Below are 23686 nucleotides of genomic sequence, written 5' to 3' on the forward strand. Positions count from 1 at the left end.
AGCCAAAGAAGATTTGCCACTAGCTAGATTCATAACTTATAGGGCAGAATATTAAAATTAGATTTTTTATGAATTAGAAACTCCACTGGTTCTGAAATAGATGTAGGACATTGTAACAAGAGGGGGCCTGTTTGTTGGGGTTTCTGTCCAGCCCAGTACCCCACAGCTGGGAAGCCCCAAAGAAATAACACAGAGATCTCTATAAGTTACAAAGCTGATTGGCCCATTAGCTCTAGCCTCTTACTGGCTAACTCTCACATCTTGATTAACCCATATTTAGTAATCTGTGTCACACCACAAGGTGGTGGCTTACTGAGAAGATTCTGGCCTGCATCCATCTCAGAGAGGAGAATCCTGGCGACTGCCTGAAGTGTCTGCCTCACTGCCTTCTTCCCAGCATTCTGTTCTGTCTACTCCACCCACCTATGTTCTAACCTATCAGGCCAAGCAGTTTCTTTATTAATTAACCAATGAAACAACAGATAGATATAAGACACTCCTACATCAGGACATCATTTAAGTACTTTTTTAAAAGCCAGTGACTAACTCTATAATCTTTGCTAGTCTCAAACTTGTAGCAATTCTCTTGCCTTAGCCTCCCACATGCTGAGATTACATGCGTGAGTCACCTTTCATGACCATCTGAAAAGCTAAAATATATGCATTCTCACTTCCTCAGTGCATCATGATGAACAGAAAAGTGAGGATAGTTGAGTTTCTTCTTTCCTCAGGTTGGTTATGCTTTGTATCCTAATGACCAGGGTTATAGCTATGGCTATAAATTCATCTCTTGCTCTTTGAAACTGTCCCTATTGGATTGGTTACCGCCAGGTATAGTTAGTCTTTCTGTAGTGCAGGATGGCCTTGAATTCTTGATACCTCTGCCTTCATCTCCTGAGTGCTCTGATTACAGACATGTACCACCATACCCAGGTAGATTATTCTTTCTTTAAAAATTTTTAGTCATAGTAATTCAGGATGCAATCCCAAACCACTGGTCCAGCAAAATAGCCCAGTAAGAATGTGTTTGTCACCAAACCTGATGACCTGAGTTCAGTCCTGGACTTAAAGCATAATCACTACATTTATTTATTTATTTATTTATTTATTTATTTATTCATTCATTCATTCATTCATTCATTCATTTCTTTATTTTCGAGACAGGGTTTCTCTGTGGCTTAGGAGCCTGTTATTTTTGTGTAGACGTATGAGTGTGTGTTTGCACACGCCAATCAATGAACATATGGAGATCAGAGGACAAATTATAGGAATGAGTTCTTTCCATCTACCTATGTAGATAGGGTCCTAAAATTTGAACTCAGGTCATCAGGCGTGGTAACAAGTGCCCTTTTTCCCTTCACTTTACAGTGTGTATCATGACTCTACTTTTTAAATGCTTTTTTCTTTTTAATAAGATTCCAAAGCCATGTGCTGCAATAGCAGAATTACTTGAACAATCAAAGAATCCTTCTATTAGCCAGACGCTACTTAGCCCAGAAAAGATTAAAGAAGGACAGAAGCGCCAACAGGAGAAGAATGCCGATGCCTTAAGGTAATTGAACTTTCTGCTAAAACAGAAAATATTACAGTTAATACATTTTAACTAGCTCTAATATAACTTACCACTACACATTGATTACTGGGAAAAAGCAAGACAATTGGGAGATGATTGTTGCAAGGGGACCAAGTTTTAACTTGCAAGTAGAGCTGAGAAAAAAAGCATGCTAAAAATAAGTCATTGCTGTATCTTTTTCACTGAGAACTGCCTTTATGTGTTTTTAGGTACTAATGTATCAGACATAGTATAATTAGTGCACTTTGTTATTAAGTCCTAAATTAGAGTTCAGTACATTACTTTATAACTCCTATAGATATCTCTTTTTTTATTGAACTTGTAATAGGATATTAGTAAACTGTTTTTTGATTAGGGGAACCAGAAAAAGTTCTGACTTGGGGGAAAAAAAGTGGTAGTACTTCAGCAGTAGCCTTCTTGACTCAGTTTCAGGTTTACCATATAACTTGTGATGGCACCTACTCACTGTTTGTGAAATGCCTTTTAAACTCACGGCATTGTTCTGTCTTGTCTGAAACTCCTGGACTTAAAAGTATCCCAAATGTTATGAATACGGATGCCAGCTGAGGCCCCAAACTTGTTTTCAGAAATGTTTTTGAGAATATTGAACTCTCACAGTCTCCTTAATTGATTGCAGATAGCCAGCATACTATCACAGAACACTGCTAACTCTTGATTGCTACTTACAGTTTTAATGTTTACTTTGGAGTACTCAGAAAAAGTTTTCAGGGCATGTCTGTAATGCTAGTCATTTTTGCTCTAGAGGCCAAAGAATCAGGAGTTCAAGGCTAGCCTGGAGTTTGAAACCTTACCTCAAAAACCTAAGACTATTAAGAGAAAAGAAACAATTTGGTAGTTCATTATACATAGCCCTTCATGTTCTTTTCTTAGTGTCTCTTCCAACTTTTAGTCTGGTCAAATGGTAAAGTGTAAAAGGGGGTGAATTATGCCAGAATTTGAATTTATGTTACATCATCTAGTGTTTATCTTAGTATTGTACTAAAACCATATCTGAATTTTTAAAGGAACTATGAAAGGTTGGTCAACACTTTACTAGACGGTGTGGAGCAGAGAAACCTGTGAGTATAAAGTTTTCTTCTTCTCAAGAAAAGGTGGGGTTTTGTTTGTTTGTTTGTTTTGTTTTTAAGCATGAAAGCATTTGTCTTAACTGCTTAGGGATTTTGTACATGGGGAAAAGAATGGTTGTATTAATAGGGTTTTTGTATTAGAAGACTAAAAGCAGGGGACGTGGAGTGGTTTAGGGTAATAGGGTAGTGTTATTCAGTAGGCCTGTTTTTATTCTTGAGAAATGTACAATTATGTTTCAAATATACAGCTGAGCAGGGCTTCACATGCCTGTGCCCTCAGCTTTCAGCAGGCTGAGGCTACAAGCAAAGAAAGTTTCAAAACAGATTCTTAATGTAAGTGGTTTTTAAGGCTCCTGTGATTTGTATTACTGTCTCTCACCACCCATCCCTTTTTCTCAACCTCCAGGCCTTGGAAATTTGAGCATATAGGCATTGGGCTTCTGTCTCTGCTCTTAAGGGAGGACAGAGTGTTGCCTCTTCGTGCCATACGTTTTTTTGTTGAAAATCTCAACCACGATGCAATTGTTGTTCGAAAGGTACACACTTTATTTTGGCTACTGTGTTGGGTTTAAGAATATTTACCTTAATAGGCTGCTTCAATTCTTTATAAACAATATATACCCTAATAAATGCTTTAACATGAATTGATTTGGCATCTCCTTCTGTTCGCTCAGAAGCAAATAATTATTTGTTTAACAAATACTTGGAGGCATAATCAAGTATTTTACATTTTAACATAGTTGTAATAGAGAATTAGCTTATAAACTTGGCTAAGTTTGACTTTTAAAAATTTGAAAGTTCATCAAGGAGTGGAGCAAATCTAATAAGGGTTCAATTTTCCGGTTGTGCTTTGAAACTATTACAAATGAGCTGTCAGAAAAGTCCTGGCCTTGTCTATTTCTGGAAGAAGGACAATAAAAGACGCAGAGGCTGACACAAATAGAATGAGCAGCTATTGATCTAATAAAAAAAGGACTGTTTCTTTAGCAGACACCAGCATAAACTCAAGGGTGGAGATGGTAGTAAATTATTTCTAGTTGAATGTTTATGCTTCCCTGGCCAGTGCCAATAGGCAGGCAGTATATTTTTTAATTAATTTTTTTAACTTAAAACTATTTTTCAATTTGTGTGTGTGCATGCACAAATACATGCACACACACACACACACACACCCCACCTCAGCATGCATGTGAAGGTCAGAGGACAGTTTTTGGGAGATGGTTCTCAGTTTCCACTGATGGATTGGAGGAGGGGACTGAATTCAGGTCACTTAGCTTGTGCAGCAAGTACTTCACCTTCCTAAGCCATTCCCCAGACTTAAACTTATTTTTTTTAATAACATACAAAGCAAATGATTTTATTATGGCTTTTTTTTTGTTTTTGTTTTTGTTTTTGTTTTTGTTTTTCGAGACAGGGTTTCTCTGCGGCTTTGGAGCCTGTCCTGGAACTAGCTCTTGTAGACCAGGCTGGTCTCGAACTCACAAAGATCCGCCTGCCTCTGCCTCCCGAGTGCTGGGATTAAAGGCGTGCGCCACCACCGCCCGGCTCTATTATGGCATTTTTATACACACTTTTTTGGTTAATTTCTCTAGTAACCTCTGACTTGGTATTCCCCTTTCTTTCAAGTCTTCTGTTTTCTGTCACTCTCTCTACTTCTTTATAGCTTTTTCCCTTCTCTTGTCCCCTTTCCAATTTTCTGACCCATATGTACCCACAACTCATTGTCAAATAAATAACTTGTAATATAAATTAGAAGCTGGGGGTCTATGTGTGAGAGAAAGCATGTGGTGTTTGTTTTTCTAAGTCTGGGATACTTCACTTAATATGATTTTCATATCTATTTGCAAATGTCATTTTACTGTTTATGATTGAGTATGATTTCATTGTGTGTATATATAGCATATTTTCATTTTTGTTTGTTGATGGACATCTAGGCCTATTCCATTCCTTGCTATTGCCAGTAGAGCACTGTTGAACACAAATGTACAGTTATCTCTAGAGTACAATGTAGAGTCCTTTGGAAGTTTTAGGAATGGGTCAGGTGACAGTTCTATTTTTCAGTCTTTGAGAAACTTCTACACTGATTCCTATAGAGTCTGTATAAGTTTTACACTCTTACCAAGAGTAAATATAAGGGCTCCTTTTGGGTGGAGATATTTTTTTTTTTTTTTTTTTTTTTTTTTTTTTTTTTTTTTTTTGGTTTTTCGAGACAGGGTTTCCCTGTAGTTTCTAGAGCCTGTCCTGGAACTAGCTCTTGTAGACCAGGCTGGCCTCGAACTCACAGAGATCCGCCTGCCTCTGCCTCCCGAGTGCTGGGATTAGTTTAAAAAAAAGAAGTAGAATCAGTTTCAGTTGCAGTACAACATGTAAGAGATTTCGAATTTTGATGTAGATGTGTTAATCTGTTTGTAGATGGCTATCTCAGCTGTTGCTGGTATTCTCAAGCAGCTAAAAAGAACTCACAAAAAGCTGACCATCAACCCTTATGAAATCAGTAAGTAATACCCCAGGTAAATAACAGCGCTTTTCAGTAATACTTAGAAAATGTCCTGGTGTACTCCCAGAGGCTAGGAGTGGTAGCACAGGGCTTTAATTCCACAAGTTTGGAAGTAGAGGTAGGAAGATCTGGAATTCAGAACTCAGCCCAAGTTATATTAACACAGTCCATCGAATATTTCTCTCTGGGCGGGAGAATTAGAAGCAGAGTTGATTTTTCTACTTTTCTTACTGTGTTCTCAGAAAAAAATAATATTCTTTTTGTTTGTTTGTTTTGTTTTTGAAACAGGTTTCTCTGGGTAGCCCTGGTTGTTCTGGAACTCCATCTGTAGAACAGGCTGGCCTCAAACTCAGAGGTCACCTGACTCTGCTGCCCTATTGCTAGGATAAAAGGCATGCACTACAACTGTCCTGCTTCTCAGAATTATTCAAAAGAAAACTTTGCCCACTAATAAATGATTGATCTGACAGTAAAATATTAGATTTAGTTGTCATATCATTATTCTCCTTGAATGTAATATTTTAATTGTGGGTTAGACTGTAGTCCACAGAAAAATTTCTTTAAGAATGTTTTTCTTTTGATATGAAGGACATGCATTTGAATAAAAAATGATTATTTCAGTAAGGCGTGTTGATAAAATTAATGACAAAGAATCAATGTTAATGGTTTTTATTTCTGAGAATTGTGTTTTGATATGGAAAAGAATGTTCTTAAGTATTTCTGGCTGGGTGGTGACACATGCCTTTAATCCCAGCACTCCGGAGGCAGAGACAGGGAGATCTCTGATTTCCAGGACAGGCTCCAAAGCTACAGAGAAACCCTTTCTTGAAAAACCATTAAAAAGGAAGGAAAGGAAGGAAGGCAGGAAGGCAGACTTTTGTATTCTGTACTATGGGGATATAGAGACATTGTGTGATCAGTTTCCCATAAGACTACTCCAATAAATTTGTGTTTGTGGGTACATATATACCATGGCATGCATGTGAAGAAGATGACAACTGTGGGAGTCAGCTTTGTCCCTTCAGCGTGGATTAGGGCAGTGAACTCTGGCACAGTGGCAGTACTTCTCCCTGCTGAGGCGTCTACAGCCCTGTGGGGTCTTTTTGGAGACAATATTAGTAAGTGATCACTTGTTGAGAGTCATAGGCAAACCTAGAGAGATGGCTCAGTGCTTAAGAGCGTATATTGTTTTTGTACAAGAACCAGTTTCTACTCTAAGCACAGACACCAGGCAGCTCACAACTGCTTGTGACACTAGTTCCACAGGGATGCCTCTAACTTCAGACACACAAATATTAATAAATAAATGTCTACTTTTTTAGAAAAAAGAGTTATAATCAGGGCATGGGGGGTCCAGACCTTTTATTTCAATACTTGGGAGGCAGAGGCAGGAGGATTTCTTGTGTTCCAGGCCAGCAAGGGCATAAAGTGACCTTGCCTCTTAAAAACATAAAAAAAGGAATTAGTGTTTTCAAATTGATTGAATCTGAATGCTTTTTTTTTTAGGTGGATGTCCTAAACCCACCAAAATTCTTGCTGGTGATAGACCTGATAATCATTGGTTGCACTATGATAGCAAAAATATACCAAGAACAAAAAAAGAATGGGAGTCAAGTTGCTTTGTTGAAAAAACTCACTGGGGATACTACAACTGGCCAAAGTAAGTTACAGTTCACCCCCACATCAGCAAACCTTTCTTTCTGGGTAAACTTTATTTGTTAGATTAGATTTCTAGGTTCAGAGGTACTTAAAGGTCTTTTCTTTCTTCCTGTTTTTTTTTTTTTTTTCTCCTGCCAATGTTATGCTTCATTCCTTCCCACTTCTTCTACATTCCTGAGCTGTGGCTAATGCCATGCAGTATGGCTAGGGGGTCTCTGAACTGTGTGCCTTTGCGTAAATGGCAGCACACCCATCTAAACCACAAGCACTTAGCTTTCATTGTTGAGTCCAGTAACTTAGGTCACCAGAGCATGAGGCTCTGTAGACTCTTAAAGACAGACAGCTACAATCTATTAAAGAGCCTCCTTTTTTTGCTCTTGAAGCTCTATCATTTTCTTCTGTTCGTGTTATAAATATAAACTTTTGCTGTGTAGGAACATGGTTGTGTATGCCAGTGCAGAAGAGCAGCCTAAGCTGGGTAGAAGCAGGGAGGATATGACGGAGGTAAGCGTTCATTTCATTGTGCTTTTACTTGCATCTTGACTACTGATTTAGCTCCATCTTAGTCAAATCTGTTTTTAGCCCCATTCTTGTATTTCAGTGTAGTACAGCATAAATACAGGTGAATGATACTATTGTCCCATCACTCGGGCGAGGTGACACTGCTATACAGAGGTACTGCTCTGTACAGTTTACTGCTGGTTTTTTGTATTAGTTCTGGATGATAAAAGGCTCTTGAGCAAAGATAACTAATTTGGGTTTCCATTGCGTATAAATCATGCCTTCTCAGGAAATAGATGTTTATAGACTTTTTTAAAGATTTATTCTTAAAATTGTTTTTAATTATGACTATCGTGTGTGTGTGTGTGTGTGTGTGTGTGTGTGTGTGTCTGGTGTATTGTTTTTAATTATGACTGTCTGTGTATGAGAGTGTACCTAGGTGCAAGTGTCTACAGGGTAAGAGGTATTACCCTCCTGGAATTGAAATTACAAGTAGTGACCTCTGACATGAATGCTGGGAACAACTCAGGTCTTCGGGAAGAATACTGCCATTGTTACCACTGAGCCATCTCTCCAGCCCAAATATCTAGATTTTAAAATCAAAACATTTTAGTTAAGCTAGGTGTGGTAGGGTATATGTGTAATGTCTAGACTCAGTGCAGGAGGACTGCTGTAAGTTCAGAGCCAGTCTGGACTGTAGAATAAGACAGCCTACAACTAACCGAACAAAAGGAAAGACAGACAGAACGAAAAAAGCCACAAAAATGAAGCAAAATTTTATTCCTCATTGAACAAACCTCATTATCACTTTAAATCTTGGCTTAAGTTCTTGAAATCTTAGTTTAAGATCTAAGTTTTCTTCAAGTTGCTGTTTAAGTTTTCTGGTTCTGAACAGCCTTTCTTTAAAGTTTGCTATTATACAAAGACGGAAATGGTTTGTTGGAATTTGGTTTGCAGTTAGGAAGTTTTTATAAATTGCACTCAGCTGGCACTGAAAAAAGTGTTAGCCCTCATTTCTCAAGCCGAGCGAACATTCTTGGTTTTCATTCATAGGATGAGAAATGACATTAAAACCCATGGAAGTAAAGAGCAAAAGTTAATATTCTTAGAGTTGCTGTAGTGATATTTCATTTGTATTTTAATGAATAAAGCTTGCCTGAAATGCAGAGAGTAAAATAGCTGCACTGATCAGCCTTAAAGATCAGGCAGTGGTGACACACTTTAGTCCCAGCCACACTAGTTTGCCATAGAAACCAGATGGTAGTGATGCTTACCTTTATTCCCAGTGATGCACACCTTTAATCCCAGCACTAGAGAGGGCAAGAAGATGGGCAGTCTCATTCTACAGTTCCTGGAGGAAGGATCGCCATTTTGGGCTGAGTTAGAGGTAAGCGCCAGTGCCACTAGAGAGTTCTTACCTCTGCCAAGGCTCAGACAAACAAAGGGGCGATCTTGTCCTCAGAGTGACTGCAGACTGAGACCCTGAGTTCCTGTCTTTTCCTGTCTTATATTCCTCTCTAGTGCTGGGATTAAAGGTGTGCACCACCACTGCCTGGCCTGTATTGCCAATTAGTGTGGCTAGCTTTGCACTCTGATCTTCAGGCAAGCTTTATTTATTAAAACACAAGTAAGATATCCCTGTAAACTATAGTCATCTAGCTAATAAAGTCTTAAAATTTTATTTTAGCTTTATCAGAATTGTGTGCTCTAAAGTAGGATTTAAACCCTGAACATGGTTCTTTTTTTTTTTTTTTTTTCAACTTTGTAGGCAGAACAGATTGTGTATGATCGTTTTTCTGACCCAAAGTTTGTCGAGCAGTTAATTACTTTTCTATCTTTAGAAGACAGAAAAGGAAGAGATAAATTTAGTCCCCGGCGTTTCTGCCTCTTTAAGGTAATTGTGTTTTGTGTACTTTTTTCATGAAGCTTATTGATTACCAGTTTATAGGCTTATAAATTTCAAATATTTGATTAAAATTTGTATTTGCCTATTGTCTTTCTTAAAGTGGTATTGAAATAAAATATGAATTAAATTAATATTAACTGGGAATTTTTAAGGCAACCTTTTAAATTATTGTTATTAGTATTAGAAACAAAAATGTATTTTAATATAAAGTTGCAATATTCTTACTATTGAAACTGATATTTTTAAAGAATTCTAGTGGGGAGAGTAATGTAGACAATAATTAAAAACTTAATTATCAAGATAATGCTATTTCAATATTGAATTAACTTTGTCTTTGTTTCTGTAGGGTATATTTAGAAATTTTGATGATGCCTTTCTGCCTATTCTGAAGCCCCATTTAGAACGTTTGGTTGCAGATTCTCATGAAAGCACCCAGAGATGTGTTGCGGAAATTATAGCTGGTTTAATCAGAGGTTCTAAGCATTGGACATTTGAGAAGGTGATGGTATCATCTATCTGTGTGTGTGGGGGGGGGGGGGGTTGTTTTCTTTTGGGTTTTGTTGATTATTTATCCACCACACACTAGAATATCAGGACTGGGGAAACAGTGGCAGGAAGATCTAGAGTTCAAGGCCAGCCTGTGCTACATGAGGCCTTGTCTGAATAAAAGGAAAAAAAAAAGTAGAAAAGTAGCAATCAGGATCACATTTATGATACTGCCTTCTGAATTATGACAAGTTCATCTCCATAAAATGTGCCAAAATGGAACCTGGTGATGTGTTTCAGTTGGTAGCGTGTTTTATCATGCACAAGGCCCTCTTTTGGATCTTGGTGATATGGTCCTAAAATCCCAGCAATCTGAAGGTGGAAAGCAAGAACATCAGAAATTCAAAATTAGCCTCTTCTCCATTGCAAGTTTGAGGCTAGCCATGGATGCATGAAACACTGTGCTAGGATTAAAGGTGTGTATGTACCACCACACCCAGCTTAAAGAAATCTTAAGACAAAGCAAAACCCAGAAAAATGGTTTCTTTCAAAGAAGATTTATACACCACACACGAACCCTGCCGCTATCTTAGTGGAGCTACTGTTGAATTAGCTATTCCAAATCACATTTAAAAAAAGTCCCTGTTGGTACCTCTTATCCTGAATACTACTTCCCTGTTTGTTTGTTTGTTTAAAACCCAAGAGCATGGCTGTGCAGTGTAGTCATTGCATGTGAGGCTGTTAGAAAAGAAAGATCTTAGTTTCCTCTTGCGGTGACTCGAAGTCTATCTTTCCAGATCACAGTTGTTTGTGCATTGGACTTTTGAAACCACAAACATGGTCAGTCGTTGATTATCATACTTTGAAGATCACACCTTAAGTGAATTCCATGTCATATTGGAGCTCCCATGCCTCCTACTCAGGTTTCCTTTTGCCTAGTGTGATAGCTATATTATTCAAAAGTTTTTTGTTTGTTTTTTCTTAAAACTTTTCCCTATAAGATAGGTTTTATAAGGGACTGTATAGTTTTCCCGCTTTTTTGAATGATATTCTGAGAAATAAATTGAACTATATTCTATAGGTCATATATAATTTATATACTACACTATAAGAATTGTAACATAGTAAGATCATTTATTGGGTAGTCTATGAAGTCCTGTCTTATTTGTGTGTATGTATTTCCAAGAGGAATTTTCATAATTGTTGTATGTCTCTAACTTTGCTATGTTTTACTTTGAGAAGGTGGAGAAGCTTTGGGAGCTCCTGTGCCCGCTGCTGAGAACAGCTCTGTCCAACATGACGGTAGAGACATACAATGACTGGGGAACCTGCATAGCCACGTCCTGTGTAAGTACTGCTTTCTGCTTGTTCCCCTTGGGGCACTGTGCTTTCAAATTGTATCAGTCTGTGTTCCCCTTGGAATCTTAACAATTTGTTTATGCCTTTTGTTGTTGTTCATAACTGAAGATGGTGCTTTTCAAGCCTTCTCAGCAGCCCTTGACTATAACTCTGGTTCTGATGTCTGTTCTGACATAGTAATACAGTTTTAAATCTACACATCAAGTCATGTTTTGGGAAATGTAGTTTACACATAGTAAAAGCCATGTAATACATGATGTTAATAACAACTGTGCTTGTTGCACGTGTGCCTCTTCTATATAAGTTGCCTATTTTGCTAATTATTTTTTTCACTATTAACACAAGTAATGATAACTAAATTGTTTTTGGCTCCCCAGTTTTAGTTTGGCTTGTTTCTTACATACTTACTTGCAGTATACCTGAGTAATATTGATTTGCAGAGTTACTTCTTTTGCTTAATTATTAATTTGTATCTTTAACACAGGAAAGCAGAGATCCCCGGAAGCTTCATTGGCTTTTTGAGCTGCTTTTGGAGTCACCATTGAGTGGTGAAGGGGGCTCCTTTGTAGATGCATGGTAAATAAAAGAAAACCTATAAGGTTGATACTATTAAATATTTAATATTAATTAATAAATAAATGGAGATGAGTTACTAGGCATGGTGGTACACACCTGTGATTCCTGCACTAGGGAGGTTAGGGAGAGGATCATGAGTTTGTGGCCAGCCTGGGCTATTACACCAAATTCCAGGCCATCCAGATCAGCATGAGCAAGTCTCAAAACAGACAGAAAATAATGAATTATCCAAGTGCTAAATTAAATGATGAATTTCTTTTGGTGGCTGTGGTGCTTATTTATGACTTTGTAAGCAATGTACCAGCTACAGCATAAGTCATCCAGCTCTTTGTACTGCCATAGGTTTTGAGGGGCCAGTCTGACTTCTTTGTCATAATCAGATTTTTCATTTACTTTTCTGCTACCAAACATGCAAAGCAGATAGTCTGGAGCTGCTGTGCAGTACAGTGGTCAAGGACTCGCCTCTCATACCCTGTATTGCCAAAGCAACAAGGCAGATACAATGAAGGCTTTATTTGGTAGATGAGAAAAGTGGGAACAATTAAAAAATAATAAAGGAAATCCCCATTAAAATGTTCAGGTGCCTGTGTGATGGCTCAGCAAATACAGGTGTTTGCTTATAAGCCTGATGACCTGAATTCAATCCCTGGGCCCACGTGGTGACCACATGGTGAAATGAGGCATGTATAGACACACACACACACACACACACACACACACACACACACACACACACACACACACACACACACACACACACCACAGTGAAAAAAGGCATAATGTGGGGCCAGTGAGGTAGCTGAGCTGGTAAAGGTGCTTATACCAAGCCTGACGACCTGAGTTTGATTTTGGGAATCCTCATGGTTGAAGAAGAAAACAGACTCTTGGAAGTTGTTTTCTGACCTTCACCCTCATGCTGTGGCATGCATATATCCCCAACTGCCCCACCAACACTCAATAAATGTTTTAAATAAAAAAGGTCAATGGTTATTCTTTTTTTAAACTTAATAGTAGTAAACATACTACTACTAAAAATTGTTTGAAAAACATTTTAATGTAAATATAAGAAGTAGGTGAAAATATTTTAAAAAGTAGAAAAAAATAGAAAAGGGGATGTAAAGGCAGTCTTCATCAAATGTTACTATTTTGATTTGTAGGTGATTTATTTATTGAGAAGATGCTATTTATTGTGATCTAAGAGAAAGCAGGAAAAGACTTAAAATGGAATAATATAATCCTATATATAGATAATCTTATAATAATATAATCTTAGCATAGAAAAGCAGAATGTAATACAATGTTCCTGTCCTTAAATTATAGCCGACTTTATGTGCTACAAGGTGGCCTTGCCCAGCAAGAATGGAGAGTCCCTGAGCTATTACACAGACTTCTGAAGTACTTGGAACCCAAACTCACCCAGGTTTACAAAAATGTCAGAGAACGGATAGGAAGGTATGTGTGACTTTTCTCTTGGTTTTGATTAGGTTTTGAGTCTTTGTATTTTTTAATATCAAACAATAATACATAATAGTCATGTTCCCAGTGAGTGTGGTGTTGTCTTCCTCTTGTTCACTATTTTGTTCTGCAAAACAAGACACTGACTATAAATGAGGAGGCGGTGTACTCAAAAACCAGCAGTGAGCAGGTGCCATACTACAGGTTTGAACTCAGGATTATATGGCATGTTTTACTCTGGGAGTGATCTGAGAACCTCTCTGGTAATTGTCTTGTGAAATTGTGCTTTGGTTGAGCTATAAGGTTTGAACTTCAGTTTTAATTCTCATGCCAGTCTGCCTACTCTTGTGCATTTTATTTAACAGTGTGCTGACCTACATATTTATGATAGATGTTTCTTTGCCAAATACCACACCAACAACATCCCCTTGTATCTCTGAGTTTACTGCTCGAGTCCTAGAAAAGCTGAAACCCCTCACAGATGTGGATGAAGAAATTCAGAACCATGTTATGGAAGAAAATGGCATTGGTGAAGAAGATGAACGAACTCAGGGCATTAAACTCTTAAAAACCAGTGAGTCTTAAAATTGGTAGAAATTCACTTGAAAAACAGCTATTTTAGTTTATTTGGGATCCCCAGACACATACTTTTTCTTTTGATAAAAAAGTATAAGTTTTCTGATTTTAACCTTTTTGTTTATTTTGGTTTGAGTTTTCTTTGTTTTTGTTTTTTGAGGGTTTTTTTGGTGGGGGGGTGAGTTTCACCATATAGCCTCACTATCCTGGAACTCACTAAGAATACCAGGCTGGCCTTGAACTCATAGAGAACCAGCTGCCTCTGCTTCTGCCCCTGCCTCCCAAGTATGCCATCATTCTCCATTTTAAAAAACAAAACAAAAACAAAAACATGATATTTTGTTGATTTTGAGTTGTAGTTGTTTAAATGTCCTTGCTATTACTTGCTGGGATTAAAGGCATGTGCCACCCTGCCAGGCAATTTTTAACTATTTTTGAGTGTGTAGTTTAAAGGCTATGAGTCCACACTCAACCCATCTCTAGAATTCTCTTCATGGCAAGCTGAAAATCTGTACCTGTTTCACAGTAACTTCTCATTTCCCTCCCCTGTTCTTAGTCCCAAACTGCCACCACTTTACTTTCTGTCTTTGAAGTTTGTCTATTCGAGGTGGCTCATATCAGTCTAATTGGTGGTTTTATCTCTGGCATATTTCGCTCTGCAAAATATTTTGTGATTTTTCCATTGTCTTCATAAGGATTTCAATGGCTGTGAAAAGACACCATGACACTACTCTGACAAAAGAATACATTTAATTGTGGTGGCTTACAGGTTCAGAGATTTCGTCCATTATCATGGTAGGGACTGTGGTGGCATACAGGCAGACATGGTGCTGGAGAGGTAACTTAAGACTTATATATGCAGGTGGAAGGAAAAGAGAGTGAGCTGAGCTACTGAGCCTGGCTTAAGCTTCTTAAAACTGCACATGGGGTATCCTTTTTAGTAGCTAAAAAAAAAAATCCTAAGGATTGTAACTATAAGCTACTCTGTCATTATTTTAGCTACCTCAGAATTCTTGGCTGGTTTAAAATACATTAAATGTACTTGGTAGGCTATTAATAATTTGTAGATTTTTTTTTCTTCCCTTAGTATCCTCAGTTACTTTCTAGCCATTACCATGGATGATGTTAGACTGCTATTAAATAAGTCTGATTTGAGATACTGTAGCTACTCTTACACTTAAAGAGCTATTGGGAGCATTAGCATTGCATCATTCTTTATGGTCCCTAATTTAATAGCTTGACTGATTCCATGTGTTTGTTTCCAAATAGTATTGAAATGGCTTATGGCAAGTGCAGGAAGATCTTTCTCTACAGCAGTCAAAGAACAACTTCAGCTTTTGCCTTTGTTCTTTAAGGTAAGACTATAAGTTGAAATAAAGAATACCATTTTCTCTAGACTTCCAAGGAAAGTTATAACCATCACCCAGTAGGCTGAAACGTTTTTAATGTAGTGGTTGAATTTTGATTGCATCTCTAGATAGGAGATTTTTACAGAAAAACTCTTAGGTAATAGTAGTTAACACTGAAAAAAATATATATATTGCTTAGTATACTTAATAGATGCATATATAATTACCATTGATATTGAAATATATATTAGTGATATATTACTGTGAAGAGACACTATGACTATGGCAACTCTTATCAAAGAAAGCATTTAACCTAGGGCTTGCTTACAGTTTAAGAGATTTAGTTCATTATCCTCATGGTGGGAAGCATGGCAGCTTGCTGGCATACATGGTTCCTAAGTGTTCTGCTTTCAAATCTGCAGGCAGCAGGAAAGAGACTGAACCACTGGGCCTGGCTTGGGCATCTGAGATCTTAAAGTCCATCCTCAGTGATCCATTTCCCTCAGAAAGCCATACCCACCTCAATAAGGCCATACCTCTTTATCCTAAGTTGTGCCACTTCCCTGATGATCAAATATTCAAATATATGAACCTGTGGGAGTCATTCATATTCAAACCACCACGGTGTGAGTGTATGACAGATATATGAAGACTCTTTTCTCTTTTTCACATTGAATCCTGTGTAGCCCAGGCTAGCCTCAGACTTGCTGTGTAGCAAAGGTGACCTTGAGCTACTTCCTCTTTGTAAATGTTGAGATTACTGTGTGTGAAACCACCACATACAGCTAAACACACGTTTTGCAGACCAATTATTGTTTCACCAATTTTTTGTTTTGTTTTGTTTCTCAAGACAGGGTTTCTCTGTGTAAAGACTCTGGCTATTCTGGAACTCAATTTGTAGACTAGGCTGTCCTCGAGCTCACAGAGATCCACCAGCCTCTGCCTCTCGAGTGCTGGAACTCAAAGTGTGTGCCACCATGCCCTGCTAGCCAATTTTATTTTAGAGAACATATAAATGATTAAAAAGGACAATGAAATTTTAGTATGGTAATTTCTCTTGCCTATATTATTTCTTATGTAGCTGTTGTAATTTAATAAACCACTTACTGTATAGCTTTGTTTTATTTTATTACAGCCAATTAATGGGTAGACAGTAACAGGCAAGAATAGGGGCCAGGTACTTGGATTCAGACTTGGCTCCATTGCTGGTGGACTGACCATGTTATCATGAGCAAATGACCTAGGTCTGGGCTGGAGAGATGGCTCAGCGGTTAAGAGGACTGACTCTTCTTCCAGAGGTCCTGAGTTCAATTCCCAGCAACCACATGGTGGCTCACAACCATCTATAATGAGATCTGGTGCCCTCTTCAGGGGTGCAGGTACACATGCAGGCAGAGTATTGTATTCATAATAATAAATAAATCTTTAAAAAAATGATCTAGGTCCTCAGAACATTTTTCCTCGTGTGCAAGTTGAGAGTAGCATCCACTCACGTCCCAAGGATGTGGGAAAGGTTATATGAGTTATATTACATATCTTTCATTCTTAAAATTGAGTTTTGTGATTGGTTTCAATAATATAATACTATTTCATCTTAATTTTCCACTCCCCACATTGCTGTTAGTAAAGACCAATAATTCAGATTAAGTAGAATAATACACTGACCTATTGGATTCTATACGAAGTGAGAAAGTTGCCTGCTTGTGCAAAGTGCTCAGTGCTTGTGTCAGGCATATAATAAACACTAGAAATGGTCAAGGATGGGGCTTTAATCATTGGCATAGCATTTGCCCCATTCAAAAATTACCAATATGGTACCTTAATACTTTTATTTAAAGGAATAAACTAGAGTTGTCACAATGGCTCAGTGGTAAAGGTGCCTGCTGTCAAACTTGACAACCTGCGTTTAATTCCTAGAGCCCACATGATGGAATGAGAGAACGGGTATCTGTAAGTTGTCCTCTGACCTTCACATGCTTTGTGTGTGTGTGTGTGTGTGTGTGTGTGTGTGTGTGTGTGTGTGTGTGTGTGTGTGTGTGTGTGTGTGCGCGTGTGTGTGTGTGCGCGCGCGCGCACACACACACACATACACATAGTAATAAATTTAAAATAAAGTTAACCCATAGAAATCAGTTTCAAGAAATTCTTAAAGCTAGGTATAGTGGTACATGCCTCTGATCCCCATCATTTGGGAGGGTGAGGCAGGAGGATCAAGTTCAAGGTCAACTTAGGCTACACAGTGGGTTCCTGTCTCAAAAATGCTAAGCAATCTATATCATTCAAAATAAAGAATGATATTGTCTAAGAATATTATACAGAGTCCTGGTTGTGTGCATTACTGCTCGAATGGAAAGATATCCTGGCAGCCAGGAGCAAAGGAATACCACAAAGTCACATCAAACAACAAACCTCACACAAGAGATTTATTGGAAAGGAAAAAAAAAAAAAAAACAGGAGGATGGCTGCCTCTGCTCCAGCGAGAAGCAGCAGAGAACTGAACAGGATACGGGACTTATATAGAGCTTCTTGGGAAGCGGGTGGAGCTTTCCACGGTGGAGATTGGGGAAATTTCATGTCCAGAGATTGGGCTTTTTACTCTACAGGATGGGGACAGGGATCAGCAGTTAGGGCAGTTCGAGTATTCTGTGGGTAGAACCTGGCAGTTAGAAGTCCTTGGGAGAACGAGTGGTACTGGAGCATAGAGACTCTTCCTTTTTTTTTAATTTTTAAAAAATTAAAATTTTAAAAAAATTTATGTGTATGAGCATTTTGCCTGCATGTATGTAAGTGTAAAACATTCATGTTTGGTACCTTCATAGTTCAGAAGAGGCTGTAAGGTTCCTCGAACTGGAGGTACAGACAGTTAGTTGTGAGCTGCTCTGTAGGTGCTGGGAATCTAGCCCAGATACTCTAGAAAAGCCCCCAGTTACTCTTAGCCACTGAGCCATCTCTCCATCTTAATCTTCCATTTAACTAAGGTTCTTTAATATTGAGCACTAGAAATCTACCAAGTGGTAAAGCAAAAAGTGGTAAATTAATTGGATTATCAGAAAATATCTGGGTGGTTTACAGAAAAAAGTAAAAACTGAAAAGCTGAGTAGGAACCATAGCTCCAAGAATCTAGATTACAGAAAATAATAGGATTCTACTCCATGGTGTTACTTTCTTGGATCCCTTCAAGATCCACATGTGTTGTAAAAGGGGAGCGGACTGCGTCCCACCACCCGGCTAGCTTAACCCCCCAAATAACCACACAGAAAACTGTATTAATTAATTACTGCCTGGCCATTAGCTCTAGCCTCTTAATGGCTAACTCTCACATCTTGATTAACCCATTTCTAATAATCTGTATTCACTACAAGGTTATGGCTTACTGGCATGAGTCTAACTGTGGCGGCGGTCGGAGGAATTTGGAAATAACCAAAAATAGTCCTTTTAGAATAAATCAGTTTTAATAAAAGGAGAATAAGGGAACTTACAAAGCCAAGGCTCCAGCGAAGCAGAGGGTGACGTGGGGAAAAAAAACAGGGGCGTCTCTCCCCGACCCGGTTCTTTTTAAAGGTACCTCTCTCCCCTGGGGCAGCCACGCCCCTGAACGCAGGGATTGGGCCAGCTGCCCCAACACCTCCCCTTTTGTCTAAATAAGGCATATTCAGAAACCAAATACAACTATATACAATGGGAATAGATCATATAAAATTACAAGAAGTAAACAATATTAGGCGAGGAACATATAACAAAATTTTTACTAATCATTCTACTTCAGGAAGTCTAAATAATGTAGAAGGTAGCTACAATTATCTAATCTTCAACCCCATCAAAGATCTGAGAAGGGAAGTAATATTACTAAAGCAACCAGGAAGCACAAACGAGAAACTTCCAAAATGTGCAACAGAAGACAGAGACAATTGACTACCTGGGCAATCACACGAAATCTGTTAGCAATGTTGAGGCAACCAACTTTGGCTGAGGCCTGATATAACCTGACATACCATTATACAACGGCAAGGAACCTTTAGTAGAACTATCCTATCCTGTCTTGGCAAGATAAGACAATTCTGTTTTATCCACTTATGGATATTTTGTAGCTTAGTCAGTAGTGGAGGTATGGGCTTTTCTTTGCCCAAAGGCCAGTTCTGCCAAGAAGAAGACAAACTCCCAGTGGAGTGTCTTTGGTGCTCAACGTTCTCTCGGGAGTAGAGCATTGTTGCCAGGAGTGATTGTGTCTCATAATTACAAAACTCTAGGTTAGATTAAAGGCCATGTTCTACAGCTCTTCAAAGAGGTCGAAGATTATGCTATCTATACTAAATACAACCTCTATGTGTCTAAAAAACCTGATTATCCTAAATATAAATATGACAAACATATAATTCTCAACACTTATCTAACTGTATGACTAATAGAATAGACAACTGTGCAATAAATGAAGACAATGATTTCCAAATGTAAACAGGGTCATTACATAAATAATATCTGAGGTAGAAATGTACATTGCAATATAGTAAACAATGTCATTACATAAATATCAGAGGTAGAAATGTACATTGCAATATGGTATACAATGTCAATATAACAATTGTTTCAAACAGAGGTAGGATCATACTCTCATACAATGTTCAATATATCAATATACAAGAATCAACACGCATATAGTTTTCAAAAAACAATAACTCACAAAAATCAATTATTCCTTCAGATCACCAGTTAATCCCCCCCTTTTGAGATATATATATATATAATATATATATTATATATATATATATATATAGTTTATACCCCTGAGTCCATATAAAGCCTTCCACAACCCCTCAACCCTATACCAGCCACCAATTAGTGTCCCTAAACCTGAGGGTAAACTTTGTTGGGAGGGGGGGCATCGTCATCTAAGATTGCTTCCAGCTGACATAGGGGCGACTTTTCTTCTTAGGGGGTCCTGTGAAAGCAAATGATGGTAAAATACCCAGGGTAACATTTCATCTAGGAAAAATGTGTCTAGCCTCTGAATATTTTGAGGAAATCCGGCCAGAATGTTGTCAAAAATGTGCACTTCCCTTCTTCCCAGCATTCTGTTCTGTCTACTCTGCCCACCTAAGGGCTGCCCTATCAAAAGGCCAAGGCAGTTTTCTTTATTCAACCAATGAAAGCAACACATCCTTCACCACACATGCCCAAATCCAAGGTTACAGTGAGCAAAACTCTGATCCTTTGTCTCTCTTGGACTAGGCTCTCTTGATTGACAGTCCTGCAGAATGCAAGAGAGGATGATATTCCATAATGAATTTGTTGTTCTAGCAGTAGCAGGAATGGATACTGACATAGATATTTACACACACTTAACTACCTTTTACATATTAAGAAAAATGTAAATCATCACCTAATTTTTATGAATATTGAGTTTTATTTTCAAAACTTGTATATTTTGAAATCATTAAGGATTCATGGGAAGCTGCAAAGTAAATCAACCAAATTCTATGGTACTTTTCACTCCACTTTTTCTAACACTTAACATATTCCACAACTGTAGCATAATCTCAGAATTAGGAAGCCGATATTGGTCTACACATTACCTAATTCTGTATCGTTGTTTTACCACCTGTATAGATTCGTGTCTTACATACTGCAACAAAAACAACTATTTCATTACTATGACAGTCCTAACTACACCCATTTTATACACACACTTATTTGTTCTCAATCTCTACAAATTGAAAAACCAAAAAAAAAAAAAAAAGATTTATTTTGTGTGTGTGTGTTTTGCTTGAATGTCTGCATGCATCTCATGTGCCCACAAAGGCCAGAATAAAAGGAGTTGGATGCCCTAACTTAAGTACTGTGGGTACTGGGAACAAAACCTGGGTCCTCTGCAGGAGCAGCAAGTGCTCTTAGATGCAGAGCCATATCTTCAGCCCCTCTTTATAAATGCTATCATTTAAAGATTTAAGTAGTGGGACTTGTAAAATGCCTCAGTACCCAACCTAATGAACTGAGTTCAAAACCCAGGACTCAGATAGTGGAAAAAGAGAACCAGCTCCTGCAAAAATTTATCCTCTGACCTCCACAGCCTGCATACGTAATTTTCAAACTTTAAAACAATATTAGCAACTATAAATTCAAATAGAACATAACCAGTATAAGCTTTTTTTTGTCCCTTTCTGTCTTTATTTCATAACTTTCTCCACCTTAAAAGGTTAGGAAGAAACCCTCATAGAATGGAACAGTATTTCTTGTATCCAGACTGGTTTCTTGGGAACATGTCCTATGAAAATTGGGGCTTCTTGAAGAAATAAGAAACACCTAAGCTAAACTAACTTATCTTGGTATATCATATCTGAAACCCAGACGCCAGTTTGAATTGAAGAAATGAGTACCATCTTGAGTAATAGAAAGCTATCAGATTTGTAGAAGTTGCTGGGTTTATAATGATAAAAGTACCTTCAAGAAGATAATTATTCATCATTGTAGTATAGGAAGGAACTCAAATATTCTTAACAAGGGAAAGCTTTTCATAAATAAAGTATTCTAGGTAGCAGTGAAGAAAATTATGAAAGATAATACTACCATACTGCAGACTTCTTTTTATAGTGAATTATTGCATAAGGAAAAAACTATAGTGAAGGAAACACGTAGCAATTCTTATGTTTTTCCCAGTATCACACATGTCAATAAAATGAAACCTAGATCCAGTGGCCAGAGTACAAAATGTACTGAAACCAAGACACATTATCACATGGATACAATCAGGGGAGGCCATGACTGAGGAAATTACTAAACAAAAACCTCAGTTTCTCCCTCCAAATGTGAAAAACCAGCCAACAAGGAATTTTCAGATTTAGAAACAAATGTTGTTATTATGATGTTGAGTGATTCAGAAAATCTGTTGTAACAATGTGTCAGTGCTACAGTGGGGGAGGTTCGGAGCACTAAGGAGTTTTGCTTGGTTTTATTTGAGACAATGTCTCATCCTGTACCCCTGGTTGACCTGTAACTCACGCTGTAGACCAGACTAACTCAGATTCACAGCAATCAACCTACTTTTTTAAAAATTTATTTATTTATTAAAAATTTCCACCTCCTCCCATTTCCCTCTCACTCCTCCCATTCCCCCTCCCCCTCCCTCTTCAGTCCTAAGAGCAGTCAGGGTGCCCGCCCTGTGGGAAGTCCAGGCCTCCCCCTCCATCCAGTCTCCCTACTTTTCTTCCTGAGCTCTAGGCTTAAGTCTGAGTATTTTGTATTGTAATAATGTTTTGAGTATGGTGATACCATTCTAGATTTTTAAAAAAGATAACATACCGGGCTTGCTTTAGGTAATTTAGTTGATAAAAGGGGGCAGCAAGAAGCAAAAATGAAACAAGGTTATCTGAGTTAGGAGTTATTTAAGAAGTGATTGGTTTGTAAGGTGTTGGTTGTGTGTTTGTATATGTTTACAATTTCCATAGATGTTTGGCCTCAGATTGACTATGTAGCCCTGACTGGCCCTGGACTGTCCATTTTCTTGCCTCATCCTTGTGGGTGCTGGGATGCCTGTACTCACTGATGGTCACTCACTGTTGCATTTGTTTTGTTCTCGAGATCGCCCCAGTGGAAAATGACAACAGCTATGATGAACTGAAAAGAGATGCCAAGCTTTGTTTGTCACTGATGTCTCAGGGGTTACTCTACCCTCATCAAGTGCCTTTGGTACTTCAGGTGCTAAACCAAGTAAGTATATGGATAGAATATTGACATCCTCTGTCTAACGTTGTTTTGCAATTCTGAAGGTTTCACAATGGGTGGAAAATACACAATACCTGATTTTTGTGGCTGTTTGGGCTTTTTGTCTTTTGAGATAGTCTTACTAGGTAGCCCTAACTGGCTTGGAATTCTCCAGATAGATCAAGCTGGCCTGTTACTCACAAACAGCCACCTGCCTCTGTCTCCCAAGTATTGGGATTAAATGTGTGTTATCACACCTGGTCTCTGATGTTTCAAGGGTTTTTTATTTGTTTGTTTTTAAATTTTTGTATCGACCAAAAACAAGCCTTGATTTATATTTAACTCAGCTGCCAACTTCCTTTAATTTGGGCATGCTCAAGATGTAATAAGTAATAAAATAAATAAATACAAAGTGTCGATAATGGAAAGGGTTCTCATTCTCTTTGGCCACTTTCATTTCTGGTCTGTGATAGACACAGTGGTTCAGTTACTCTGACTGCACTGCAGTGCTGTCACACACATCACATAAAAGGAGCTGTACTTTAAGTTTTCACTGAAAAATATTCTCCAACAATCTAAAATTTTAGCGGCATGGGATTTAGTAGTATTTTGTTGTTGTTGTTTGGGTTTGGTTTTTGGTTTTTTTTTAAGTAGAATTTGTTTGCAAACAATGATGACTGGCCACAGATTCTTATTTCTACCTTGTTTCCATGTGAGAGACTAGTAATTGTATGGTTACTATAGAATCAATACGAAACCTACTAGTATTCCTTAAGAAATTAGATAGAAACCAATGGAAAATATACTTCTTCCTCTGGGGAATGGGCGCTGAAAATTTTTTATGTAAGGCAGATCAGTAGAAAGGCAGCAGCGTCTGTCTGCACATCCGCATGCATATCTCCTTTTGGACCTGTCTGCTCTGCAGTCGATTCTGCAGATCTTCAGTTTGGAGGTAGACAGACCTCA

The 23686-nt window shown here is 38.0% G+C and overlaps 1 protein-coding gene across 1 annotated transcript in view; it reads left to right on the forward strand.

Annotated features, from left to right (window-relative positions):
* Positions 1-23686, forward strand: part of Psme4 (proteasome activator subunit 4) — a 120071-nt gene that overhangs the window by 71868 nt on the left and 24517 nt on the right. The window contains exons 29-42 of the mRNA XM_038313184.2: positions 1416-1552; positions 2599-2652; positions 3068-3197; positions 5074-5155; positions 6665-6818; positions 7252-7321; positions 9087-9212; positions 9571-9723; positions 10953-11057; positions 11554-11645; positions 12966-13097; positions 13466-13674; positions 14946-15031; positions 22598-22726. Coding sequence (XP_038169112.1) covers positions 1416-1552; positions 2599-2652; positions 3068-3197; positions 5074-5155; positions 6665-6818; positions 7252-7321; positions 9087-9212; positions 9571-9723; positions 10953-11057; positions 11554-11645; positions 12966-13097; positions 13466-13674; positions 14946-15031; positions 22598-22726 — 1659 coding nt within the window. The remainder of the gene's footprint in view (positions 1-1415; positions 1553-2598; positions 2653-3067; positions 3198-5073; positions 5156-6664; positions 6819-7251; positions 7322-9086; positions 9213-9570; positions 9724-10952; positions 11058-11553; positions 11646-12965; positions 13098-13465; positions 13675-14945; positions 15032-22597; positions 22727-23686) is intronic.

This window comes from Arvicola amphibius, chromosome 1 (assembly GCF_903992535.2).
Source record: "Arvicola amphibius chromosome 1, mArvAmp1.2, whole genome shotgun sequence".
Lineage (NCBI taxonomy): Eukaryota > Metazoa > Chordata > Mammalia > Rodentia > Cricetidae > Arvicola > Arvicola amphibius.